The sequence below is a fragment of the Gasterosteus aculeatus genome, chromosome 2 (genome assembly GCF_964276395.1).
Source record: "Gasterosteus aculeatus chromosome 2, fGasAcu3.hap1.1, whole genome shotgun sequence".
NCBI classification, from domain to species: Eukaryota; Metazoa; Chordata; class Actinopteri; order Perciformes; family Gasterosteidae; genus Gasterosteus; species Gasterosteus aculeatus.
The window spans coordinates 6,421,548-6,449,385 of NC_135689.1; the positions used below are offsets into that span (position 1 = coordinate 6,421,548).

Below are 27,838 nucleotides of genomic sequence, written 5' to 3' on the forward strand. Positions count from 1 at the left end.
AACTAAATCAAAACATTTTAATTAGAAAGTTGAAAAACGGCAGTTGGTACATAGGACCTCTATTGGCTAGGGAACGAACAGCAACGGAGATGTTGAAATACAGTTATGAACATAATTACCAAGCGAAAAGGCTGCAATTTCACCAAAGAATTACAAAATGAAAAGACTGCAAATGATGTACATTCAAAATAAATAAATAGAAATACATATTCATTGAATAGTGTAGCCATTTCTCTTATCTATGTTATTGCTGGTATATATTACCTTTAAATGTATTATGATTTAAAACAGACATTTTCTGACAACCTTAATTGGTCGCGAAACAAAATTGTTCATACATTTAAAATTGTGGTGCATGAGTTTAGCAATAAAGAATCAGATATTAACATTCATTTTTTTTTAAGGAGATTGATTTTTTTTTTTTTTAGGGTTTTTTTCCTCCCCAATATGTCATTTGACAAAATGATGTCCAGAACAGGATAGATGTATTGACACAGATCGCCAGCCATTGAACCGCTCTTGCTTGATGTACACAACAATCTGTCTACCAAAATGATTCAAAACAAAAGACAAGTTGCTGAACAACTACCAGAAGTGACAACTTTTGTGCTAATCATTAGCTTAGCCATGCGTTTTGTAGTCCTCTATACATGAATCAAAGTGTCCACAGGAGAGTCTGATTGTGAGAAAAATGAACGACTTCTACGATCTGGGGTGGCTTTTGGCTTCATGTTTATAGGAAATCCTGAGGAGAAGTCTATTGATCTCTTTCCAGTTGCAACAGAGAAACAGCTGATGAGAAAGCATCGGCACAATATTCTTGTGAACGTCTAAAGAGCACCGAGTCGCTCTTCCTCAAAGATGGCGGTGGGTCAGCAGCATCACAGTACGGCCTGCAAGCCGGGAGGAAATGTCCAGAAGGGCTGTGTCACATTGTCTGGACTAGATAAGCTTCTCCCCGAAGCCTTGGACGGATCATCCTTGGCTTCCGCAGGACGACAGACTGTCGTAGAGAGAATCGCTGAGCGACTCGGGGGTCTCCAGGACCTGAGGGCGGCTCGGGGAGAGCGCCTCCTCCGGCCGCTCCCTGAGCAGCTCCAGCCCGGCCTCCCGGCTCATCTCGGGGACGCTGGGAGTCCGAGTCTTCCCCCTGCGGATCCCCGACTGGGCCGGGACGGGCAGGCTGCCCGGGTCGCCCGCTGGCCTGGGGGAGGGGCCGCCGGCCTTCATGCCCTGAAGGGATGCACAGTGGGGCGAGAAACATTTGAGGTTGTGTATTTCGTCTTATGCAACTCCCTCAGGTGATAAAAAAAAAAAAAAAGGGTTACATAAAGCAAACGAGTGTGAATCTTTAATGAATGCTAAGCTGATTAATAATTTCTAAAGGGAGAATGTGGTTCTGTGTTTTTTATGTTACGTAATATGTGAGTGCAGATTTAAAAATGTATCGACTTTACCGGCTGCAAAGTACTTTCAGTCTCTTAGTGACCCAGATTATTCCTTGAAGCAGGCGTCTGCACGGCAGCTTTTCAATTTGAAAAATGGCTGATAGAGTCTCCTGATTCTCATTAATTGTGTTTTCTTTGCAGTTACTCAGTAAACACGACTTCTAAAGTCATAAAAGCATCCCTACCCCTCTGAAGGGAGATCCAAAGGACACCGTCTCCTCTTCCTCCTCCTCCACTGCCAGATAAACCTCTGCAGGTCCTGCCGCGGTCTTCAGGTTGGGGAAGGTCCAGGTCTTCGAGCGAAGGGGAAAGGGGGCCTCTTGGTCTGTATTTCAAAACACATTTCCAAATGTATTATCGGTCAGGAGCGAACTCTTTTAGATTTCACTACTTGACAGATTGCCCCGATGTTTTGTTTAGACATTTGTGTTCCCCAGAGGATGAATCTGAACGTTTCCCTAAGAATAAACCAATCTGTTCTTTACAACACAAATGTAGCGTCTTAATCTTTTTCAGTTGACCAAAGACATCGGAATGTTTTTTCTAATAGAAACCACTTGCTGGCATGGAATTACCGCTTTCATTTCATTTTACTGCAGTACGATTTAGGGGACTTCATCCAATCACTACCGAATGCTACAACATGGCGATCTGTGCGGCACCTTCACGGATGACGCCGGCGGGGCTCCTCCCCTCCAGCACGGAGCCGTACTGGATGGTCGGGATCAGCTGCTTGTGAGGCACGTAGCACTCGTCCTGAGGCGTCGGCTCCCTGTCCAGGGTGCGGGCCCGGCGGCCGGCCCTCCCCGGGGAGCCGGAAGAGTGGCGCTCGGCCCCCGCCCTCGTCTTGGACAGGCTCCGCCCCGCGGCGCCGCTGCTGCAGTCGGGCAGGGGGAACGTACCGATGCCGCTGTCCAGCGTGTACGTGGACGCTCCAGAACCTGCAGGGAAACAACTCATTCAGTGACCGAGTGATGCCCAGTTATTTAATAGAGGTTTTACTTTTGTTCTGAATCACTCTGTGACATGACCTTTTATATGCTAATTAAAGTATGAGCCAATTAATTTCCTCTCAGTGTTCACATTTTCATCAGATTTGTAATATTGGTCTGCAGTAATCAGATGTTTTAGTTAGTAGTAATACCAGTCAGGTAATATTTACAGATTAACGTCCTTTTGAAAAAGATAAAATCAGTTGCGTATTGTACAGATTTTCTTGCAACGTACTACACGTTCACCTTATTTCCACAAACTATACAAGGATACTTATTATTTTCGTCATGCTATACTACAACTCATTTTGACGTGCTCTATTATGACTTTCTTTTGACATACTGAACTATAACTTTGTCTCTTACTATACAAAGACTTTTTTATGACTTCCTTTGACGCTGTGATCCAATTCTTTGAAGAATTTCTGATTGACGCTTTTCGATATACTAAAACGCAAATGTTTCATTACTTTCTTTGCCATTCAATGTTTTTTGTAAACTACATTGTCATGAATTTTGTTCAGAGACAATTGTATGACTTTCTCTGACACGTTTTTATAATATAGTTATTAGTTTTATGGCGTACTAGGCTATGATTTATTTGATTGCTTTAGTAAATAAACCACTGTTGATCTGTGGAGGGTTCCTGTGATCTTTAACCAGGTCGTAATGCATAAAATATTAAATAAATTAATAATAATAAAATAAGATTTTATGCATTACTTCGATACATTTCTGACAGAGACTCTTACCTGCAAAGTGCTGGGAGTGAACGGAATCTGCAAGATTTTCATCTGATGTTATTTTGCCGATTCTTTCTGATCCCTTCATGAAAAAACAACAAAGTAGTAAGATCGAGTGAATATACCAAAAGTCGTCTCTTCACTTCACTTCAGTGTGCAGGAAAGTAGTCAAACAGTAAGAGAACCTGAGTAGCCCATTTCAATCTTTACCGAAGTTTCTATGAGGAACCTTTAACTGGTCAGGAAATATACCGCTACTAAACACCAACACAGCTACATGGCCTACACCACTAAAGAGGCCCTGGCTAGTTTTGTACAGTTCTGTTATTGCTGGTCATTGGTGTCGGATTCCTTGTGAAAGCAGATTAAATCATTCAGGATACATCCAGTTAAAGTGCGTCACTTTCTTTTATCACTATTGTAAAAAGCAAACACGGTGTCAGTTTGTGTGTTTACTCCAGAGAAATAAAGTAATGAAGTACCTTCTCCATATCGTCGCGACTGGTGGTGTGAGAGAGGACGTCGCCCTGCTGACAAAACACCGGCTTGGAGGTCTTACAATCGAACGAGAGGCGACGTTGGGGTACGCTGATCACGTCTTTCCCGTCCACTCTATATTTATTAAACACAGGTTAAGTTAAAGTGGTCCAAGCTTTACCACAAAAAAGTAGGTGTTAGCATTCCCTCTATGAAAGGGCTAGTTTTTTTAAACAGATTTTTAAACAGGATCATTAATGTAGACAACCTCAACAAGATAGAGAAGTTAATCTATACCTGTTTTGTTTTACGGTACTTTAAAATGTGACGTATTATCCCTCGGTTTTACTTATTCTTGTTTTGATGTCATTAGGCTGAACTAATCATACGATTTCACGAAGAATACAAAATAAAAATAATTGGAGAAAATATACTTGACTTTACATAGATAGTAAGATGAGAAGAACAAAAAAACACTGAAAACACTTATTTATTCCTCACAAAGAATTCCAAAGGAGCCTTTTCCCCCATGACAGCAACAAACTCTACCCAGTTATTGAAACCAATATTTGTCATCAAGCATCGTTACAATCCACTTGTCTTCACCTGTTCAACAGCTGTTGCATGAAGTTGTCGGAGCGTCCTCCCCGGTACATCACAGCCAGCTGTCCCTGAGCTGGGTCCATCACCACCTCGCATGAGTGACCCCTGCCTGACCTCTCCACGTAGGCCCGCTCCTCCTCCAGCGCCCTCCTCAGCCCCTCCGCCTTCTCCATCAGAGACGAGATGTTCAGGCCTTCCACTCCCTCTTTACACTTGCCGGCCGTTTTCGCGGAGTCCCTGCTCACTGAAGGGATGTTTATCTTCCACTCCTTCTTCTCGTCCTTCGTCTTCGCCCCGTCCGTCTTGCGGCTCAACGCCGGCAGCTTGCTCTTCTTCAGGCCGAACCAGCTGGCGATGCCGTTTGAAGCCTTCTGCTTGACCTCGCTGCACTGCGCTCCTCTGTCTTGCTCCTGGAGCTTCAGCATGTTCTCCTCGATGCCCTTCATCACCTTCTGCTCGATGGCCGATTGCGGGCTGGGGACCGGCGGCGGCGGCGGCTTCTCCTCCCCCTCGGACACGGGGGGTCTCGGGGGAGGCGGCGGCAGGCTGTCCCCGTACATTGGATTCTTTTTGCCTTTGCCGCTGATCTTCGTCCTCTCCTCTGATTTGGAGGAGTAACGCGGGGCCTCCGCGGGCTTCCCCCCCCTGTGGATGGACGCGCCCTGGCAAGGTTTGGACGGCGACTTCGGGGGGATTTTGTTGGGGCTGTTGCTACTGTGAGGACCGGCGCCCGGTTTAAGGTTATAGGCCAGATTCAGGGAGGCGGGACACTTGATGTTGTTGCGTAGTACCTGCGGAGCATCTGCGTTGGGGGACGGCAGACCAATTTTACTCTTGGAACCTTCAGTCTTGGTCACGCAGAGTTCTTGTTTAACGGCCACTGAACCGGCGGACTTAACAGCGTGTTCATACAGCTGAGAGGAACCGGGGTACTTCAAACCACCGCCGCTGAGTCTAGGTTTACCGTCCACAGCGTCCGTGTATTTGGAATGTCTCTGCTCCTCTTTTGGGAGCTCCATGGGCTCCTTTCTCCTTTCCTCTACAAACTCATTCACTGCCTCCACCGGCCTGAGGCCGACTTGTAGGTCCTCGGAGCTCCTCAGCTTTCCGAGCGCAGCCAGCCTGTCTTTGAAGGCGTGGTGACTGGAGTCAGCCGGGGGCCTCGCCGGCGCTGCCGCCGCCGCGGCCGCCGGCCTCTTGGGAATGGAGGACGAGTCGCTCCTTCTGACCGGAGGCGGCGGCGGCTGTTGTTGGGCGACCTCGGCGCTCTGCAGAGGGATCTCCCTCACGTCTGCCTCCTGCTTCTCTCTGGTCTGAGAGCAGCTGGCTCGGACCGGCGCCACCTTGTTGGCGGCGGCGGCGGCGTTAGGGAGGCTGTGGTGGTTGACCCACACCGGGCTGTCTGAATCCTCCTCTTCATCTGACGTGGACTCCGACGAGGACGAAGACGACTGCTTCCTTTGAGGAGGAGGGTTGAGGACACTTTCGGGCAGCGATTTAACGAGCTTCCTCTCACCACCGTTGGCTTTTATTTGGGATGGAAGTGTGGTTCTTTTTTCAAGGCCCTGGGTTGGTTGCTCCTCTCTGGAGTTGGTAGACATCATGCAGACATTTTCGTAATGAGGGACCCTCTGAGATACTTTGGGTGAGGAGGAGGAGGAGGAGGAGGAGGAGGAAGGGGCAGCTGCGGAAGGAGCTCCTGTATTTGCAGCAGCACTGGCTTTAGGTGCCGAGAGGCTGGCGTAGCTCGCGTCCGGGGCGGGCGAGGCGGAGACGTCGTCGGGCTGGGGAGGCGAGGTCGGCGCCGAGTGCGTGGCGGGGTAGGACTCGGACCTCGAGGGCGGCGGAGGGGGCTGCCTGCAGCGCTCTGTGGTGGTGGCTCTGCGTGGGGGAACCGGCGAGTGGTACACCTCGTAGTTGTTGGTGCGACAGGGGATCCTGGAGCTGCGCGTGAGCTGGGGGCTCAGGCGGACGGCAGGGGTCGAAGGTTGAGCCTTCTCCCCTATGGTGGGGATCTTCAAGAACTTGAGCAGTTTGGACGGCGAGTTGATGGCGGCGGCTTTGACGTCAGTCAGGCACGACGTGCTGGGGCTGACGGAGGCACTGGCTCTCGCGGAAGAAGCCCCCTGATCTGCGCAGTCTTTGTCGGGGACGGGGGAGGGCTCATTCGATATGGCAGGCCTGACGCCGTTGCGGACGCCACCGCTCGTCCCCGCGTCACAGTGGGAGATCTGCGAGCTTTCCGTCGCGGAACCGGGCAGCTGGGAGGCGGGACAGAAACCGGTGAGCTCCTCAGAGACGCTGCCGTTCGGACAACTCTCAGAGCTCTCCGTCTCTTGCTCCGCTTCCATCCCCTCCAGACTCCGGTCGGCTGTTTCCGTGGCCAAGGACTGCGCGGCGGCGGCGCCCGCCGGTGGCTGGTGGGCTTCATTCTTGTTGCAGCGTTTAGACGGGGGAGCGGACTCGGCCGCTCGGCTCTTACTGTGACATTCGCTGGTGGCGGCAGCAGGGGCCGCGTGGCTCTGGGTGGCCGGGTGGGCTTTGGAGGGAGTGCAGACGTGGTTGCATGGCTTCGGAGGGCTGTCCGGGCTCCTCTTGCAGTGTAAACAGCAGGCGTTCCCGCCCTCGCACTTCACTGCCCCGTCGCCGTTGACGCGCTGGTGTGAGTCGGCGTCCGGGCAGGAGTAGTTGCAGTGGGAGTGGTGGGATTTGCAGGGGGGGTCCGCGGTGGCCAAAACCGCCTCGGTGGACATGAGCACCTGGCTGTAGTCGCAGAAAGACAGGCTCGCGGTGGACGGGTGGAACTTCAGAGGGTCCGTCTCCTCCATCTTGCGGAGTACCTCCAGGATGTGTGCTTTCTTCTTGAAGAAGGGAGACAGGGCCTCCATGGAGGCGGCGGAGCCCCGGGGGCCGGGGGAGGCATGTTGTGTGCGGTAACCGTTACCCTTTGGACAGAAATAGTTCTCGATCACCAAGAATTCAATGCACGGCCAAACAATATGCTGCATGGAGACCTTTACAGTGTTTGCGTGCAGGAAATGAGTGCGGCTTTTTAAAAAACAATAGTTGAAACGGAGCAAATGTCAGAGCAGCTTACGGCGTCACACACAGGTCCCACTAAGAAGCTTGGATGTAATCCTGTTGTTTCACTCTTAATGTTTGGAAAAGGCTTTAGAATAATCACCTTGGCTTGTGCTTCAGTCTGTGCAGCCTCTACCTGTTTGGCAGAGTCATTGTGCAGCTGTGCATTGTAGTCTGGGAGAGGACCCGCCTGGACCTGTAATGAGAGATTGATGAGGCAATTATGATGACACTGTATACACTACAGCTTACTGTATACACACACACACACACACACACACACACACACACACACACAACCAGTGGCTATATTGTCCTGGTGTCTGTTGGAACAATAGAGAGCAGAAGTGAAAAGCCGGAGATCCATTACCGGCTCAGCAGCGTCTGAAAGAATGAATTACCACCTCATTCTGGCCGTTGCGAATCAGAGCTGTGCTTTGTATACATTTACACAACTACTGTGCTTGAGTTGGTTTGTTTGTTACTTTGAAGTATTTCCACTGTCCTTTACTTTATGCAGGAGCCCTGCTGAAAATACTGTACTTTTTGACATTAAACTGGTAGTTTTACATAAGCTCCACTTTGGAACGGCATTATTACTATTAAGCAAATAAAATAAAAAATATATTATATTGTTACCATCTATGGAGGCATTGTGTTACGAGCACATTTTGATAATAACACCTCCGTACTTCTACCAACAAAATTGTCAGAACAAATATATGCAACAGAACCCGAGAACTATTTTAAATGTATTTCACACATTCTCGTGTCTTGACACGGCACTTCCATCACCCACAATGCAACTTGACTAATGGAACCTCAAGCCTGTAGCCCGAAGCGGTGCAGTGGCCCAAACAGGCCCAGTAAGCTCACATCCTTCTAATTCCACACACACTAAAATTTTTAACATCTTCACATTTTTTGAATTCTTCCGCGGGAAAAGACACTGATTCAAGTAACATCCCCTCCGGGATACTCGGCCACCGATGAAAGCGGCGGGTTTACCTGGTAGTGAGCGGTTGGGTGGTTGGGCAGTTTGTGCTGAAAGAGCTCGCAAAGCGATCGGTTTTGTCTCTCCAGGTCGAACACCAACATCTTGAGCTTGATGCACTCCTCCCTCAGGTCCTGGCCACAGACAGACGGAGCAGTGAGACAACTCAACGGGTTGGTTTAAGATCCAAACACAGAGGCAGAAGTGAGGCTTTGTGTTACCTTTTGATTGAGCAGAGCTTGGACCACATGGTTGGCCACCTGATAACACCAGAGAACATTACATTTAATGCAGAACCACTCAGCTGAGCAGAGCTTTACAATGTGTACTTTAAAGTCTGCAACATGAACCGACCTCATCCAAGCACCTCTCATAAGCTTCTCTTTGACTCTCATTCGCCAACATCAGAGCAGAGTTTTCGGCCTGTGACGTAAACCACAATTAAACAAACCCTCAATTATATATTTAGTTCTATTACTTATTGTGCCAATCCCATTTAACTGCCCATCCCACATAGATATATGTAACACAAAAATAAATACAGATCCATTGCTGAAAGATTTGCCAGACGTGAACACATTGTTACTTCTTCTATAAACAATTCAATGCGAGCAAACAGTCTAGTAAAATGGAAAATAGCTGCTTTGTATTGTTGAAACAACTCGTTAATTCATGAGCTCATGATCTTTATTCTAAGCTACCAACAACTTTTCTCATCCAACTCTCTGCAAGAGGGAAAAAAAATAATAATAATTTCCTAAAATAAAAAAATAATCCCCTAAAAGTCATTGTGTCTCACTGAAGTCACACTAATAATTATTAATAATAATTAATTATTTGAATTAGCTGAATAGCAATTGTGTTTTTATTGTTTCCTCACCTCCAGCTCCCTCAGTCGGTCCACGAGTTCGCTGCTGTTGTCCTCCAGAAAGGACTCCACGTCTCCCTCCTCACCTTCCTCGTCTGAACCAAAGTCTTCATCACACATCCTCTGTTCTGTCTCATCAGACATCGTTCTCATCTGTAAAGACACGAGGTGACACTGCAACGATCACCCTCACTATAGCAACAAAAGGTTACAGTTACTGCACATCAAAATAATCTCAATAAACTCAGAGCAGTAAACTACACAGATTTTAAATTGATGAAAAAGTAAGTAAGTGACACACATCGACGGGAGAGGCCGAGATGTCGTACCAACAGAAAATTCAGGATTACTGAGCATATTCATCCATCCTGCACCGTTTCAGAAACACTGAGAAAGAGCAGCGTCCATATTCCTCTGCAGCTTCAACGAGTTCACCAGCTCCACCTGCAGAAACCACGCTGAGCTGCACAGACTGCACTGAGTCTGCGAGCGTGCTACTCTGCAGGACATATGGCCGGGGACCAGTCTAGTAGGCACGGCTCCAGGTGTGTGTGTGTGTGTGTGTGTGTGTGTGCGTGTTAGAGGGGAACTAAGTGTGTCGACATGGACCCAGATCAAACCATCACATCTTAAGGAGTCATTAGAGCGGATGAGACCAGCCTAATTCTGTGGCCAATCAGGAACTGGCACAGTTTATAGGTGACACCCAACAAACCACCAAGTAATGTGTTAATGTGCATGGAAAAATTCAAACATTTAGGACGCCAACCAACCGCAATGCGTCTTAGCATTGTACTTAGCACTACAAAACTCTACGGTCATGTGCGGTCAATCCAACTTCACACCCAATTTGTTTTCAAATCTGCATTCACATCCAGCAGCTAATTAGACAAAAACACAAATCATTTCTCACAAGTCATGCTACTCCAATATTTACTCTTTAACCTCGGTTTTTGGTCTCCACCAACTCCCGAGGGAGACATTAGTCTCTGTAGATCTCCACCGCGTTCTCCTTCTAGTCAGCGAGTCATCAGATCGCTGAGGGTGAACTAAAACAAGTCGCTGCCCTGAAGACCAACGACACGAGCTGCTGCCGAGTCGGTTAATAATTATCTGCAGTTGCATCACGACAACCGACTCCTTTCACATACGAGTGGTCACGTGATCCATTATTAGCATGACATCATTGATTATAGCCGCTTAAAAGATTTATGTTCCTAAAAGAATGAATAGTCTTAACGGTTAAAGGCAGTGGAAAGTATTAGAGTGGACTAAGACATAGCTTTTGTTCACACAAAAAAAAAAAAAAAGAAGTCTCATCCTTTATATTTGAAAAAAGATTCAGTAGAAAATTATTTAAGTCGGACTGAAGACGATCCACTGAAAATGAACTAGCGTTTATTCATGTAATCAATCAGTAAAGTCATTTTCGTTCATTTTTGTTCTAGCAAATGTAAATAAGTTGATTCATTACATGTCAAACAAAACTATTTTGGGGTGTACGTTGATGCTCTGAGCAAACAAGACATCCCATTGAGCATTCAAAAATACCTTTCACAGTTGATGTAATATCTTTCCGGAGAAAAAGGTAAATCGATTAATTGAGGAAAATAAACATCAGATCAAATCGATGAATTAAAAGATTTTTTCGGTTGCAGCCGTAATGCAGAATAAAAACATACGAGTATCACAACACAATACGGGGAAATGTGGGACGGTTTCGTGAGAGATCAGCAGAGGCCTGCGGGGCCTCATGTAACTGGAGCTGTTTGCAAAGCGTTTACAGGAAGATTATCGAACGTCACTTTGGGGCCGTGAAGCCTGACTGACAAACCTAAGCAGCAGCGTCCAAAGTGCAGGGAGCTTATTGAGCCGCGATTGACTGCACAATCCACACGTATAATGGAGGGCCGATCGATGCGGCCCATCTAAGAACGGAAGCAGATATTAGCCGTCCGTTTGACCTTGGATACCGGGCGGTTATAAATACCGGCTTTCACTTCACCTAATGCACATTAAGGCTCGGGGCAGCAGGCCTGAGATACGAGCGCTCATCTGCCCGTGCCAACATTCAAATGGAAATTACAGCGTGCAGAAAAAGAAACAAAAGTGCAGCTAAATATAAAACATGAAAATGCGGTTCTGCTGCTTGCGGTTTCTCTTTGATGTGCAGAGCCAACGTCACAAGCCTCACTGAAAATGCCACCAGAAAGAAGGATCTCTTAAAACAAGTCGAGTGGCTTTAATCCAGAATCCAACAGGCCTGAAAACAGAGCTGGATCCAAGACCTGCTGATCAAAGAGCGGATCAGCTGATGAAAGAACTTCGTAGTGGTTCGGTCATTTAAAATCACACAATCTTTCCCCAGCTTAAAAAAAACAAAAAAACCCCACAATGTCTGAATTTATAACCTCTGGTTGTTCGGGAGGAGGCATAAAGCGTCCAGCTGCTTTGTGAACCGCCCGATTGTCATGAGCCAGTGACACACAGAGGCTCATTGACGGGGAAGAGGAGGGGGTCAATGTGTCCCGGGGGGACGGGGGGCTGCAGTGTCAGGGAGCTCCTTCCACAGAGCTCTGCTGGTGCCGTCAGAGAGGAGCCACGAGGGGAATGCAAAGAGAGTTAATGACGCTGCTCGGCGCGCTGGTGGAGCGAGTATTCAGAACCAAAACCACGATGTGAACCTTTAAATCTAGGAAACGACTCCTGTGACTCTATTTATTAAAATTAATAGATTTTTTCTTTTTTTTTAAAGAACATCTGTTGGATGAATGTAGTTCAGTAAAAGAAATCCAATAATTCCCTCAGAGTGAGAAACCTGAAACGTGAAAAATGTATTTTGTCTTTTGTGGCTCTAAAGGGATCTCTTAAAAGTCTGGGGAAATAACCGATGATGTCATGATGATGTGTCGATCCATTGATTTTAAATCTCGGCCTATGCTACGTTATCTGCTCCCTAGATGTGTCTCAGATGGTCTTCAAACGTTATGGAAGTGTCACAGTATTTATATTTCATAAATTGTTCAATTGAACAAGAAAACATGGCACAAATGTTGCTGGTTCCAGCTTCTCAAATGTGACATTAAAATGCTTTTCCTCTGAGATCTGGAGCAGCTTTTTGTGTTTTCTGAAGAGAATCATCGGTGAAGTAGAGAATGAAACTAATGATTATTTGATGCCTTGACAGGGGCAGGCAAAGTGTAATGCATACTGCCAATTAAACTGATTAATCATCTACAGCAACAAATGAAACACAGCAGCATATTAAAGAAACAATGCTTCAACAGTTTGTACCAGAGAGGAGGAAGACCAATATATCAACATAAAGCTGAAGGACAACATCAACGCAGAGCTTTCGCTTTTTCCTTCTCAAAAATGCAGCCTTCTCGAAACAAATCCAGCCGGCAAACGCAACATCGCCAAGTGTAAGCAAAGAGCAACGAGGCTCGGCGCTCGCGGCTTGAGGTCCGATCACGGAACAATGCAGGGAGGATCACGTGTTTCGCCTCGGGGGCCAAGCGAGCACGTCCTGCTTTTGTTCCCAAATGGATACCTGCATGTGGGGACGCTGGCGAGCGTTCAGCAGCGCACAAACGAGGTGCAACGCGACACCAGAGGGAAACAAACGCGTCCCTCAATGTAAATAAATATCCACGGTGTCCTTTAAACAAATTACCCAGCGGCAACTTCGGCAAAAGGTCGGTGTGACTTGTTTTCATCAGCGAACGTCAACGGAGTGTTGCATATTCTGACCCCTTGGACCGCACAGCAACGGCGACCCTTCTCTGGCAACGTGTTACCAAGACACTCACCTGCAGTTGGAGCTCTCGTTATGACCTCTGAAGAGGAGTCGGTCTCCCGTCAGGCACGGCGGTCTCCCAACAACGAAACCACGGAGCTGAGGGGGGGAAACACAAGACACCATCGTAATCCATCAGGCTTTCTGCTAAAAAAACAACTTCTGCCTTTTTTTATGTGGGGGGAAATCATGAGATAGGCGGACAACTCTTGTGGCTTCTGTCATGAGAACATGAAACGGTTTAACGGAGGGCGTTTTAGGGCCATCGAGGGAGGGGCGGGGCTTTGGTGCGAGGCCGACGTGACCTCTGCCGCGTGGCGGGCGAAGGCCGCGGCTTCCCCTTCAGCTCTCGTGGTTGACAAGAAACCGCGAGGAAGACGCTCCGTTGCTCTGGGGAGATGCCACTGAACGCCGCCCCCCCACCACTATCCTGCTCTGCTCCCCTCGTCTCCCCTTTCATCTCTGAATCACTGCAAAGCGTAATGAAAGAAAGACGGATGAATAATTAAGCAGACGCGGCGTTTTGGGAACTCGCCCTTTTTAAGTCCTCTCGGCTCACACGCAGCGACGGCCACACAAAAGATTTCTTTTTAGAGTTTTTGACCTGAGGAGAGTCCCTCGTTAACAGTGTTCACTTTGCTGCAAAAGCCTTCGTTTATGAGCTAAATGGGACACTCCCGTCCGCTGCAGCCCAGCGTCTCGTCCTGACGCAGAGTTCACTCTTCATTTCCAAAAGGGTAACACGGCCTGATCCTCTCAGAGCTTGTCGGGCTGTAATGGGATTAGAGGTGTTGAGCATCTGGCCTCTCAATCTGCGTTTTAGTGGAGGCGATCCTCTGGTCTGCCAGCGGCCTGCTCAGTCCACCCGGTCCTGAGCAAAGAGGCAGATCTCTGATCACAAAGCCGGCAGATCGCAGGGCTCAAAAAAAAAAAAAAAAAGGAAACTCGGCGGTCACCAGTATTTATCTGCAGGGGAAAGGTTTTGGTTTTTGACAGCTGGACGAGGAGGTGAACGTTTTGAAATATTGAGCGAAAGATGCTGCTAAAGACGAAGCGTAGATGAGATTCGAGGAATGAGGGCAGAGGGGGGGAGAAGAAAAAAAAAAAAAGAGGAAATATTTCAAAAGGCGACTCAGCCGAAGCAGTGAAGACGAAACGCACAAAAGCTTCTTAAAATCACGTCGGTCGCGCTGTGGGATTTGGCGGAGGCAGGGCCGTCTCAGGATATGTCGAACACCACCCAGTCCATCTGCCAATCTGGGAAAATCGCAGATTGGAGTTGCTTGCTGCGTAGACAAGTGTGTAGGCGGGAGATGTAAACAATGAGGCGAAAAAAACACCTAAATCCCCACATGAGGGAATTAAAAGAAGATCGGGGGAAGACTGAAAAATGTAGGCCAATGTCTTCTCCATTTGAATGCAGACGCACCACTCGATCGTCTGCACCATCGACACTGATGAATATCAAAGAGGAGGAGGAGGGATGTGGGTGACAACAGAATCCGGCTGGGGGAGCTCCCTCGCTGCCGCTGCTTCCTGTCTGATGTTTGGCTGCGAGAAGCGAGACGAATCAAACACAAGCAGTATTTGGGATGAGGAGCGGAGGCGGGGGGGGAGGGGGGGGGGGGGGATTGGAGGAGGGGATGGGGGCTTCCTTCCCCCCAAAAAAAAGGCCTGAAAAAAGGTTGGATGTGTGCCATGTACAACTGAGAGCAATCAAAACTATTTCCTAAAAATCCTGTGCCGGGCGACCTGCAGCGAACGCATCACGGGGCTCCTCCGTCTCTCAGCGCACAACACAAACCGTGTGCTTCTTTCACACACACACACACACACACACACACACACACACACACACACACACACACACACACACACACACACACACACACACACACACACACACACACACACACACACACACACACACACACACACTTAAGCTGCGGCGTGCACCAATCGGCAAACACATTTGGCAGATTTATGACACATTGCGGCCGAAATAATGCAACGTTATTCTGCATTTGTTCGTTTTGGCCAGAATACAAATAAGAAACGACAGCGTGCAGTAAAAGAGCTCCTGAAACATAAGCTAGCCCGGAGAGATCGATGCTAACTGAAAACACACACACACACACAGCAGATCAGATCCTCAAAGTCATCAAGTCCATTCACGTTAAGCCAACAACATGAAACCTCACAACACACACACACGTCTCGCGTCACTTCATTCTCACACACAAGTAAAAATGGGCTCTGGACACCGAAGCCCCGTCAGAAACCATCCAGGAGACCAGAGAACACCATGTCAGCTGTGACAAATCACGTTTACACCCGTCCGACCCTCCTTGAAGTCCACGCTTGGCGTCCGCTCACCTTCCTCTCGCTGCCTTTTCAGTCATCCAGCCGGCGTATCCAAGCGATCTCCTCGCAGAAGAATGAAAGGCACCAGAGGAAGAGGTGGAGAAAAAAAAAAAAAAAAAAAAGCAGAAAGGCCACAACCTTACATTTCTGTTTTCCGGCTGCTGCAGAGGAGATTATCTTCCTCTCTCTGTTCAAAGTGCCGTCACCCTGCGAGTGAGGCGAGGAAGCCGGTTTCCTCTACGCTTCAGCTACAAGAGGCCCGTCCTTGGGCATGTGCATTGTGTGTGTGTGTGTGTGTGTGTGTGCTGTCTGCAGAGGCTGCCATGTCTCCCATTGTTCCAGGGCGAGTGAGGCAGGCTTCCTACCCCGATAGACCCTGCCTACTACAACAGCTGTGGACCAGCCCCCACCTCGCTGCCACTCTCCTTCTCCCCTCCTCCTCCTGCTGCTGCTGCTGCTGCTCTTCCTCCTCCTGCCTCTCTGATGCTGCTGCTCAACATTAACCCTCCAGCTGCCGGCTCGGGCCCATTAAAGAGGTGGAGAAGGGTGGGTGGGGGGGGGTTGCGTTTTTCAAAAGACACCCTACCATGTAACGGACAAAGGAACTAAACAGAGAGAGGATATCCGACGGGCGCGTTGGACTGACAGCACTTCTGCAAAGAGCCGTTCGGTGGCCTAGAAAGAAAGCAGGCTCTGTGCTAAGAGGATTGGCTTCCTCAACCACAGCGGTAATAAGTGTTGGACTGAGTCCTGAGGTTGGACAGTTGTTTGTGACGAGTAGAGCCGCCCGCCCTCCCCCCCGACGTATCGGCCTGTATTACATTATTGCAGATATAGTTAGTTATTGCTGTTTAAATTCATTGAGAAACTGACAAATATGACGGTTTGTCCACCAGAGGGTGCTGACGAGTTACTTTTTTACACAGAAACAAAAAAGAAAAATATAAAGGATTGAGATCATGATCAATATATTGTCGTATATATATTATGTATTCATGTTTAAAGACATACGAGTGTCGGGCTCAAGCCTCCAGCATGGGTCGTGTTTTGCTGACCAGTGAGAATCCACCAATCAATCAATCAAAGCTGCAACATGTTAATGTGATTTTGTTGATTCACAACATTATCATTTCTGGTTTTTATTTTTGATCTGAACGGCATATTTGTTTTTATATAATTGTCGGCATCTTTAACTATTTTGATATGTGCCTAAAACATCGATGGAATAAAAACAGATGCTAGATCAATCTACACAAAAATAACTCAGTCACTCTTTTATGAGCTTGTTTTGACAAAAACAAAAGTTACTGAATTTACTATCACATAAAAGCATCCCAACCGAGAGGCTGGAATGGGTAAATATGTGGCATTGTTTGAGGGAGAAGTGAATACAATGACTAATCAGTGATCCAAACGTTTGTTTGTTATCCACTAACAGTTTCAGCTCCCGAAATATATGAATATCAATTATTCAGATTGTTTGTTTTGTTAGACTAACAAATCAATGCAAAGGCTTTTTAGTTTACAATCCTGTGTAACAAAGAAAAAACATCTTCACACCGGAAAAGCAGGAAGCACAGATGTTTGACATTTTGTTAATCCACTTAGCTCCTCGTCAATCAACCAACAGTCAACTTAATTACAATAAACGATTGGTTTAAACTCCGATACTCTCCTGGTCTCACGCACATCGAGTGTTTATCGCAGCGGCACGTTGTCCGTGTGGTTCTTCTCTGCAGGTTTTCCCCCCCGTGTGACTCATCTGCTCTCCTAGTTAATGAAGCCTCATCATGCTCCGACATACCAGACACACTAAACCAGGTCTGATGACAAAGTGGCTGGGCGCCAAGGCAACAACCACAACAACAACAACAACAGCAAGAGGGGGAAAACAAAAGGTTTCGGGTATTGACTGGAGGAGGAGGGTACAATAAAGCAATGGAAGAAAAAAAAAACAGCTGCCTCTGCAAACTATCCTGCAGATCTACACGCATCCGATTCAAAGTTCAGCCTTTTCTCAATTTTGACCTTAATTGAGTCGACAGGAGACGTGACCCAACATCGATTTTGCCCCCACAACGGACTTCCTATAGGCAAAATGAAGCCCCCCAGGGTGCCCACATGAGCGCCAGTTCTTTCAAGCTATTGTCATTCAGATTTCACCAAAACAGTCGAGCCAATTTGGCGAGTAAACAACGCGTCCCGGATTCACTGCAGAATTTCAAGTACTGCACTTAAGCACAATAGGTACTTGTATTTTAGATGAGTATTTCCATTTTATGCAACTTCATACTTCTGTTCAACTACATCTCAGCCGAACATCTTTTTACCACATTTATCCGGTGGTCACATGGTTACAGATTACACTTTTTTCCCACTGCTGAAATGCCAGACGGTGCGCTCGGCTTTCAAACCAAAAAGACACCAATAAATGCATTGTGGACAATCAGGGGAAACCCCAAAGACAAAATACTGCACAGGTCATAATGACTGAACCACATCAAAGGTAAAACATCACCACAGACGCAGAGTTTCACATCAAAAATCCCCCAGAACAAACCAGCTTGTGTCCAGTGAGGATTTATCCTCTTATTACTGGACACATACGGCCGCCGCGCCCCGTCTGTCCTCATCGCCAAGCCTCTATTTTACAATAGACGACACCGCCGCAATCTGCACGGGAACATCACTGCGGCGATGACAACCGCTTTTAAAAGATGTGTTAAACAGAGAAGGTTATGAACAAGAGGTGAAGGGTACAATGAGTCGCTGAAATCCGTCCGTCACATCCTGCTTTGTCACAACATGAATAAAAATGAAGATAAAGTGTGTATTGGATGCAAGTTTATTTTTAGGCCCAGCTGTGTATTCAAACCTCAAGGTTTATTCACTGGGTCTCTCGTTAGCGTGTTGCTTACATCGACACGTTAACTTCTCGAGCCCCAAATGTAAATCAAACACTGTGGAAACAGATGAATCGCTACAAAAAAAAAAGCAACTATTTCAACGTTCTTCTAAGCATCGTTTAAAGACACGGAAGGCATCTCCCAGTCCCCGAACGGGGGAACGGCTCTTGTTGTCCTCGCACGAGTTGACCAACGAAAGAAGGACTGTCGGCGGACCGCCAAAGCTCAGCTGTGTCCGACGTTAACGCACACGGACATCTGCATGGCATGAATGGGGCATTGAGGCACTGGCTTCCCTTTCTAAGAGGGTCAAAGGCTGAACAGGCAAGACATGACCTGAATGAGAGGCGGTCACATGGTCCCCCGGAGCCGAGGCAAAGAGGACGACTCCCAACATACAAGCCTCATTGTCGCCTCCCTCCCCAACATCCACTTTGCCCCCCCCGAGTGAGGATCGACTCCGATTGAAGAAAAGGACTCGGCGGTAGTGCGGACATGGAGAGAGTCATGAGGCAGCACAACTCCCGTGAGTCCTAATGGAGGGAAACATCTGGAAACTAAGTGGAAAGAACTGCACACACGCGACTCGATGCGCGCAACGCAGGATATCGCCACAACATGCAGCTTTTGTGTTCTGATGCAACAAGATGTTTAAAACTAAAACCTTTTTATGAAATAATGGTTTTCATTTTTTTTTCCTGAGATTGTGTGGTCCGAACAAATTACCACTCCTGAACAAAATAATGAATTACAATCAATCAAAAACGGAGTACTTGGTTGAGAATTTTACTACAAGATTTTTGCTCTGCGCGTTTTCTTCAATTATCATTGATAATCGACAGATTCTTTTGAGAACAGAAGCATGTAATGAGAAGTTAAACGCGAGGTGTTGCACACATCCATGTCATTTAAAGACGCCCAGCTATAGGAATTATTTTTAGTAGTCAAAGTAAAAATACAGATTTCACCGATCCGGTAGCAGATGGTCCACCGCTGTTTGTGGTCACGCCGGCTGAAGGGAAGGAAATACCTTGAAGGTTCTGAACCGGAGCAGTAAATCACACTCGAGGGGTGAAAACCTCCATTGAGAGGCTGACAGTTTAATGGGCGCTGATGGCCGCGGCTCCATCACACGATGGGGAGCTAATCCGCCAACGAGAAACCCGACACTCGGCCCACGGCGAGGAGATGTGCCGGGTTTAAGGCCGGCTAGTAAACACCCCGGCCGCGGAGGCCCCTCGTGTTAATTTGCGTGAAGCCTCGCCTCAGGTCGGACCTCATTGGGAAGTCAAGGGGTTGAAGCCGGAGAGCCGCCGGCGGCTTCGGGGAACTACGTTTGGGTGCTTGAGCCGAGCCAGAAGAGATAATCACCTTGACGTGTGACCGAAATGATTCATCGACGTGAAGAGTGAAATCAAGTGGCCGCTATATTAAGGCTCTTAAAGATGAATATTTACAGGACTTCTTTGCCTTTGATGCGGAGGTAAATATCTTCAGGGCATCACCGGGATGAAAGTTTGGGTGGTATATTATAGCATAACATGTTAATGCATCAACGTAGCAGCAATCGACGTGTTGCCGTGTGAAGGTCCAGCTGATCAGAGAAGGAAGTCACTGCAGCGGCACGGCATCCCAGCTTCTCTTTTCTTCGTTGCCGGGGCAACCTGGCATGCCTTCAGAGCGCGTTAGTGCACGTCCGCGTGCCACGCCGGTTATCTCTCGCGGACGCTGGACTTCGCTGCGCCCACATGGCAGTTGGAGCCGATTACGGCATGCCGATGGCAGGAACCTCCTGGTTCCTGTTCAGGTGCGCCCCGCGAGCGAGCTCAGGTTTGCGGCATGTTGAGAGGCGATCAAAAGGCCCTATTAAAAAAAGGGCTAAAAAAAATAGTTGCAACCTCATTCCGAACTTTAGAGTTGGGTTTTTATTTGATCAGTCTCACTCCGGAGCCACAGCGGTCCGCAGACATCCCTCACATGCAAAAAAAAAAAGATTTAATGTACGCTCTCCAGTTCATTTCTGCAATCATAAAAGCCCAGTAATGACAACCATTCGCCGCGGCCTCTAATAAAAAAAGGCAGGTTTCGTACCACCGTAAATACTCCACGGAGAGGCGGCGTCTCCCCGCCGACCAGACGGCGAGCAACCAGACTTCTGACACTCGGTCCAGCTGCACGCTGCGTTTCCACGAGAGTCAGCAAACGTCTCCAATACCTGATTCCTCAGTGAGTCACAATCGCGGCAAACTGCTGAACCCTGACGTGCCTGGAAAGTATGTGGAGGCTGAACAAGACACTGGTGAGGAGGCCAGACGAGTTAACTCAGGTCATCCCGTCCAGTTGTTGAGAGCCGACGGGGTCGGCTCAGTCCAGCTCTCTTTGGTGAACTGGCAAAAAAGAGAGAGGCAGATGTGCATACGACGAGGAGGTCGGGGTGTCGCCTCCATTTCTGGGATGTGGAATGGTGATGCAGCCAACGGGCAGCACCCCGATGACGACGCATGAACGTCTGGGTGCTTGGGGCGTTTAGCTGGCCGATGGGCCGTGTCTCCACATCTGGCCACCAGCCGCCGCGGCTCAAAGTCAACCAGGAGTTGGGAGACTCATCGTCCACATCCTTTTCCCAAGGTCTGGCCCAGGGGGAGGCCTATTTATGGGACAGAGTCAAAGATAACATGGGGGTGTGTGTGTGTGTGTGTGTGTGGGGGGGGGGCGTTATATATAGAGATCCTTAGTTAAGCTTCCAAACAATCTGCTTTCCATCATACCGACAAACACAACGACCACGGGAAGGTGGCTGATGTTTTTCAAGGCACGTAGGTTGGATTTGTGAAGCGTGAGGTTTGAAAACACTGAAGCACCTTGTGGGAGAGGGATTAGGGAATGAGGGTTTAGGGAATGAGGGTTTAGGGAATGAAGGAGGGACGGAGCAGCATAAAGCTCCCCCATAACACATTTATTTTAAGACATATCAAAATAAACTACAGGGGTGCACAAAGGAGCGCTGTTGCAAAGTAGACAAAAAAAACCCTCAAAACTGTCACTGTTATTCTTTATGCACGCAGTGTTAATCCAAGTTATCACAGGTCAAAAACCTCAGCACGGAATACAACATGATGTGTGGGCATTACAACAAAAACTGAATCAAAAAATGATAGTATCTTAATCTTTTCCCGTCCAAACAGGACGTGGTCGGGACCCAGTTTGCTTGAATTGATTAAAGCTGAATTCCTAGCAATATTTCCCTTGGCCAGACTGATGAATTAAATGTTTGTTGCAGCAGCAGCTAAAGCACTGTTTTGCCAACTCCAATGTTTGTATGACCACAGATTCCTCTGTAGGGAGAGCGCTGAATAAGCGTGAGCTCCATCTCTCTCTCTCTCTCGTAGCATTCGTTATTTAGCACCCTTATGAATCATGCAGATTTGAGACGTGGCGGGAAATCAATGCAGTTCATGTGAAGGAGGAGAAGACGACGCCGGAGCTTCTGAGTTGTTACTTACTACTCTTTTTTTTTTTTTTTAAGCTGACGTTCTGCATGCAAATGACCCCGATGAGCCCGGAGGTGGTTGGGCTCCGAGGAGACAATGCAGAGAAGATAATATCCCTTTGATCCAAGTATCTGCAATGTGTGTAGACGGTCACGCTGTCGATGCGGAGCCCCTCGCCCCCCCTCCCCCCTGCTGTGAGCTCCGCTGTATCGCGCCGACTCAGCGGGGTAATTAATGAATATTTTGCCACGTTAATGTGAAGCCCCAGAAGTGCCTTTGGTGTATAACCATGGTAACCACGGTACCCGCAGACGAGTGATTATACCGATAGCTGATAAGGACGTCTCAGCCCCAGCTTGGCCTTTCTTCAAAGCACGGCCGTTTACACAGACTGTTGGGGGGGAATCCGGGGGGGGGGGGTTACTGGAGAGATAGACCGACTGCAGGAGCCTCAGACCCGTCTGCGCGCCCCACTAGACTTCAAACCCACTAGATAACCATCCGTCGCGCTTTCCCCCGTGTAAAACTGCTGAACCACGACCCAATAAAGCGACGTCTCACAGGCGGACTGAGGAATAACTATTATTTAATAATCATTTAGTCTTATGAAATACCAACTGGACAGTAATGTGGGATGTCAAGTTGCAGGTCTCCAAATATATTGAATAAGCAATTCATTGATTTAGATCCAAACTTGTATAAGTGGGAGGACTTAAAATACCTTGAAGGATTCATCAACCATCAAAGTATATCAGCGTTTTATATTCACGAATGAACCTTGAAGTTGAAGAAGGAATTGCTCGGCATGGCGCTTCCTCATTTCATTTCCTCTATGACACACGTGGTTTGTCATCAGGCCGGTAAATAGATACCTGCATAAACCACCTGCACAACCGTGATCAAGTGCTGGACTTATGATTTAAACCGTATCACGTTTAGTGGACTACAACGCCTATTAAATAACCAAAACCAGTTAACAGGACCACCAGCCAAATTAAACACTTACTCCATGCCACGTTTCCCCGCTATAATAAAGTCTGAACGCCGCCTGTGACTGCAACAAGATGTGGGACACAAAGGCGTGCAAAACATCTGTGAACAATTAGAGGCGAGCGGAGCGAGCGGGCACTTATTCTGCCCATTACACTTGAATAAGTCCCTGGCTCGGCGCTCCGTGATGTAATGCGCCGCAGCTTTGGATATGCAATCTCAGAGTTGCACTGGGACAGAGCCGCTCACAAAAACTTCAATCAAGTTCAGACATCGAGCGAGCGGTCCATAAACGCAAGGCGGAGAGAGAGCGGAACCACATTTATCTGCAGCGCTGAGGTCATTCCTCGGGACAGAAACGCTCACAGCGCCTCCGGGTCCCCGCGTTCTAAACGAAACAGCGTTCCAAATGTAACAAGTTCATTCTTAAATCCTGCACCCCCAAAAGGGAAGCAATAAGTCACTCGTGTCCAGAGCAAACGTTGAATCTAAGCTGCTCTATTTCTGCCCTCTCGGCCTTCCACTCCAAAAATGTGTTTTGCTTATTCTTTCTTCACTTGGATGTTTAACCTTCACTGCGCAGGGTTGTGTTCGCTGTTTACATTCATCTGCTGGAGGAGGTTCACCTTAAAATCAGAGTTCAACACGTGTTCAAACAAGACGATTTGCTGGTATTTACAGCCAAGCGCATGGAAATATTCACTCATTGATGGTGATTATTGAGCCCTGAATGTAAACATTTATTGAATTGTTCAATAAGGCCTCAAGAATGAGTGTGTTTTTTGGCTTGCTCATTTATTCATGTTACTTATTTATGATAATGCTGCGAGCGCCGGTGAGAGATCTCAGACGCGGCCACGCGGCTGGTTGCAGCCAATCGTGATCTAATATGCAACTGCCGCAGGTGGACGAGATGTGGAAACTTCCTGAGTGGACTTCTCGGTGAAAGTGGAGACGTCTCGTTGAGAAGAGGAACAAAGTAGATGTCGTTTTAAGAATCTGTACAGCAGCTGTGCTTTTTTGTTTTTTTGGTGCGGTAAATCATAGACATACATTCTTATCAAATGTTTTGGGAACTCCAGGAGAATTTACACGTTTTAATAACGTGGGTCTAGTTGAGGAGAACTACTGCTGGTGTAAGAAAAATGCTTCAAATGTCCTCGAGTGACGTCACTGGAGGAAGCGCCGACTGGGGTTTGAGACAACAAGCGTGATGACAGCAACAGAAAATGGGTGGGCTCGGAGGTCGAAAGAAGAAGAAACCAGACTTCTGTATCAGTTCCTCTTCTGTTAGCGTTTCTTCAACGATAACAAACGCTGCACCAACCTCAGAACACAAACCTCAGACTGAAGTTTGGCAATCGAGCGACATTCTGGATAATGAGGGAGGAAGGTTTTGACAAAGAAACCAGGCTTTTCGGGAAAACTAGCCCGTCGCTTTGTTCGCATCATGAAGTCATTGTTCTAACGCACCTTTGTGCCACGGAGTCCGCGGGGACGTCTTTCATGATGGATCATATTTGTCTCCGACGGCCAAAGACAACAAACCACCACATTACATCAACATACCGCATGGGAGAGGCACGGTGGATACGTCTTTTTAGTTTAGGATTCATGGCGCATTTCAAAGGAGATCTTCGGCGAAACTTAAATATTTTATAGCTTGAACGTCGGCCACAGTTCAAACAATCTTTCCATCCTCGTTTCTTTTGACCTAAAGTTGGGTCGTCCTTGAGAAGTTGATGGGACAATGAAAACAGCATGAGCTTATATCTGGTCTAGGACCAACAGACACAGATCATTAAACGGGGCTGTTTTTCCCTTTAAAAAGGACTCTGGAAAAGCTACACAGCAATATCTACGATGGCTTAATTCTAGTGTAATCTCATAAAATATGGTAAAAACCCATTAAGATTACTGGGACAAGGTTTATGGCCAATAAAGTCCTAAGCTATGCGAAAACAAACAAGAAACAATCCACTCCTCGGGACTATAATGCCATTCAGAAAATGTGTTATCACGTTGAGTGAATAGCAGCATTGTTAAAGTGGGATCCAACAACACGTGTTCACTGCCAATACGGCTCCCAATAAGTTCCTGTAGCGGCAAACATGGGCACCAATCCAGGCCGTTACTTAGAGGGGAGCACCTCTAATGAAGCTAGAACTGTTGGGTCAATTCATTGTCTGACAAAAATGACAAACATTTCCTGTTAAAGCGTCTTGGTTGTGAGGATTTACTGATTTTTTTTGGCCGGGAAGACAAAAACAAGCAATTTGAGTAAGTGACCTTTGACTTGAAAATGTAACAACAGGTTTTCTGTGGCTCTGTGGTCTTATATTTTATTGAGAGTATTATTGTTGGGAGTAAATTCTGAACTTTTTTAAAAGTATGTTTTCAATTCATGTGCAAGAAACAAAATTGCAAAAATGTTGCAAAACCGGTTGGAGAGGCTACTGAATAGATAACAGCCAATTTCAGCAAAATGCAAAACGAGTTCAAACGAATAGCAAGATATAAGAACAGTATATGATTATTGGGAACATAAATGGGTCTTAATCCAGACCCCTGGGATTCTTTTGGGGTTTGGATTGTGAGATTCATAATGACTTGAACATCTCTTGTGTACAAAAATTTAATGGAATCACTTATCAGTTATGTGTGAAGTTTTAAGTTACATCAAATTAACTCTTCCAGATTGACATTAGCAGAATCCACTTCTTAAACCCCCCCACCCCCCTTTGAAAAACAACAACCTGCAAGTATCACAAACATCATTCTGCAGACTGAAGCTCAAACACCCATGTGATGGAAATATATGCACATTTCTGAGTGATGGGGGGGGGGGCGCGCGCTTTAAACCAGCTGGCCGCCGTCCCTGCGGAACAGTGAGAAGATAAACACGGACCGATGGATTTTAACCCTAAAAACAATCCTAACTTGACGTGACATGAAGCAGGGTGGTTCATTCTCCCAGATCCCTGCTGGGGACATGATCCCACCTCCGTTGGCTACGTGGTGGATCTGAGCCTGGTCCATGTGGACCACTGGGCTTCCATCGTTACAGAAACGCTCCTCTTCGTCGCTCCTGTGAGGAGACGCCGCCGGAGCACCGTTAGGATGTCAGCGTGTCATGTTCCCCTTTAAGGTTTCACCCCCCAAAACGAGGCTGTGAAACCCGACATGGCTGCTGCACGCGTGCATGCGCGTGCGACTGGCCAAAAACCGAAAGGTCAGCTCAGTAAAACATAAAATATATATATATATTTTGTTTTGTTTTTTCCCTGGGACAGGCCCTCCGAAAGACAAGCAAACCCTGCACCGACATGCCCCCCCCCCACCACCCCCTTTCCCGGGTAACGTGCATGTCGTTACGCCCTTGCGTTTCTCCTGCACACGGACAGAACCGGATGGGAAACACCGGGGCCGGTCACCGTTAAAAAAAAAACCCCACAAAAAAGCCCGTCTCGCCGGTTCTGTTCGGTGCCCGCGCGGCGCGCCCGGAGCCTCCGTCGGTGTTCCTGCAGTCACCTTCGTACCGAGCGGCCGCGGAACGGCGTTTTCCTGCTTGTTTTTTTTTTTTAAATGTATTTTCTTTAAACTCACCTCATGTGGTCGTAAGCGGCCGAGGACGACGTTGCCTCTCCATGGCGGACTGAAGGACGGCGGCGTTCTACGCGCTTCGCTTTAAAACACGCCGCAGCTGCGCTCCCGTCCGCCGCGTCTCCCCCGCAGCAGCGGCCGCTTTCTCCGCCTCGGCGCTCAGTGTTTTGGGTTCAGGAAAAGTGATGTCATTGCATGAAATTGCTTCACCCGCCCCAATTTTTTTTTTTTTTTTTGGGGTTGCTTATTTTTGGGAGGCTGTCCCCAAGCTGCCAAACATAACTTTAATTTACTTCTTTAAAAAGTCGCATGTTTAGAGTGTCGTGAGATTGGCGTACTCTTCAATGTGTGTGTATTAAATAACTAAAAACTCCAGCAAAGAGTAAATTATTCATATTTTTTACTGTATTATGAAATCTGGGATGTGCTAACCGTCTTAAACCTTTAAACCAATATCATTTAAACACCATCTGGAGATCATTAGGTTCAACAAATGTATCATCAAATTGTATATTTGTGGACGTCATCCTTTTTATTTAAAACAGATGCGCAGGCCGAGTGCAACTCAAGGTAATCGGACACAGAAAAAGAAAATCCATCCGCTGAGCATAAGTGTAATCAATTCATGCATTGTCCAGTAAACTGTTGGAAATGGCCTTTTTAGAAAGGTATTTGTAAAAGTGTAACCTATTGTTTCTCAGCTGGCAGTGACTCATCCAGCGACAGCAGCAGAGCAGGAAGTCGGGAGGACAGCGGTACGTTTACCTCTTTGCCACTGAAACAATGTGCCATTTTTGAAGCAGAGAATGCTGTTCTTGGTTATGTTGATGTCATGGTTGGAATTCCTTCGTGTGTGTGTGTGTGTGTGTGTGTGTGTCTGTCTGAGATGATTTAGACGAATGCAGAGACGCAACCACAGAAATAAAGTTTCTGTCACTGACTTGGGTTGAGATGGTTTGGTCATCCATTTAAAACAGTGGTTCCACATCTCACCGAGCCGTGTCCAGCTGACGTCTAGAGCTTCTTCCATGCCATTTTCTCACGGAATAACAGTAGATGCAAAGCCGTGGCTGCTGCTACAAATCAACGTGCTGAGCAGAGGACCACGTACGCTCTGTTCAGTATTCAGATGTTCACGAGGACTATAGGAATAAAAAGAATATTGGACTTTCTCTGCTAGTTTGTATTGGCTGATGAAGAGATCTCTTCAGCCTCCCGGCAGACAGTACGAGGAACTGAATACAGTGTTCATTCTATTTAGTACATTTCAAACATACGTTTCTAGTATCAAGTCCCCATTCACTGTTGCCTTACTGAACACCAATGGAGGGGCATTAACACAAAGACCACACGGTCGACAAACACAATGACGTGAAGGATACAGACCTGATTTCTTGGATCTCGTGTTAACTTCAGATAAGAGAACCATGACGGATGATTTGTTACCCATCATTTACACTGAAAGCAGGTTTGGAAAGA

General features: G+C 47.3%; 1 protein-coding gene across 3 annotated transcripts; it reads right to left on the minus strand.

Moving 5' to 3' along the window:
* Positions 1–3: 3 nt before the first annotated feature.
* Positions 4–26,668, minus strand: nckap5l (NCK-associated protein 5-like). 3 transcript variants are annotated; one of them, XM_040194537.2, is made up of 13 exons: positions 26,363–26,668; positions 13,019–13,104; positions 9,219–9,359; positions 8,693–8,761; positions 8,560–8,598; positions 8,353–8,472; positions 7,448–7,540; positions 4,267–7,208; positions 3,666–3,795; positions 3,193–3,265; positions 2,111–2,389; positions 1,634–1,773; positions 4–1,233 (listed from the first exon to the last, which is right to left on the minus strand). In XM_040194537.2, the coding sequence occupies exons 3-13, from the start codon at positions 9,357–9,359 to the stop codon at positions 976–978; spliced, it is 4,284 nt and encodes a 1,427-aa protein (XP_040050471.2). In that variant the 5' UTR covers positions 13,019–13,104; positions 26,363–26,668; the 3' UTR covers positions 4–975. The 3 variants fall into 3 exon arrangements, with proteins under 3 accessions (XP_040050471.2, XP_040050472.2, XP_040050473.2); XM_040194538.2 differs by lacking the exon at positions 26,363–26,668 and adding an exon at positions 15,382–15,879; XM_040194539.2 differs by lacking the exon at positions 13,019–13,104 and having other exon boundaries at positions 26,363–26,516.
* Between the last annotated feature and the right edge of the window lie 1,170 nt (positions 26,669–27,838).

Coding starts and splice junctions, on each gene's coding strand:
- nckap5l (XM_040194537.2), bottom strand. CDS start 9,359: ATGAGAACGATGTCTGATGAGACAGAACAGAGGATGTGTGATGAAGAC. Junction 8,762..9,218: donor ACCGACTGAGGGAGCTGGAG/GTGAGGAAACAA, acceptor TTTACGTCACAG/GCCGAAAACTCTGCTCTGAT. Junction 3,266..3,665: donor GTCGCGACGATATGGAGAAG/GTACTTCATTAC, acceptor TTTTTCATGAAG/GGATCAGAAAGAATCGGCAA.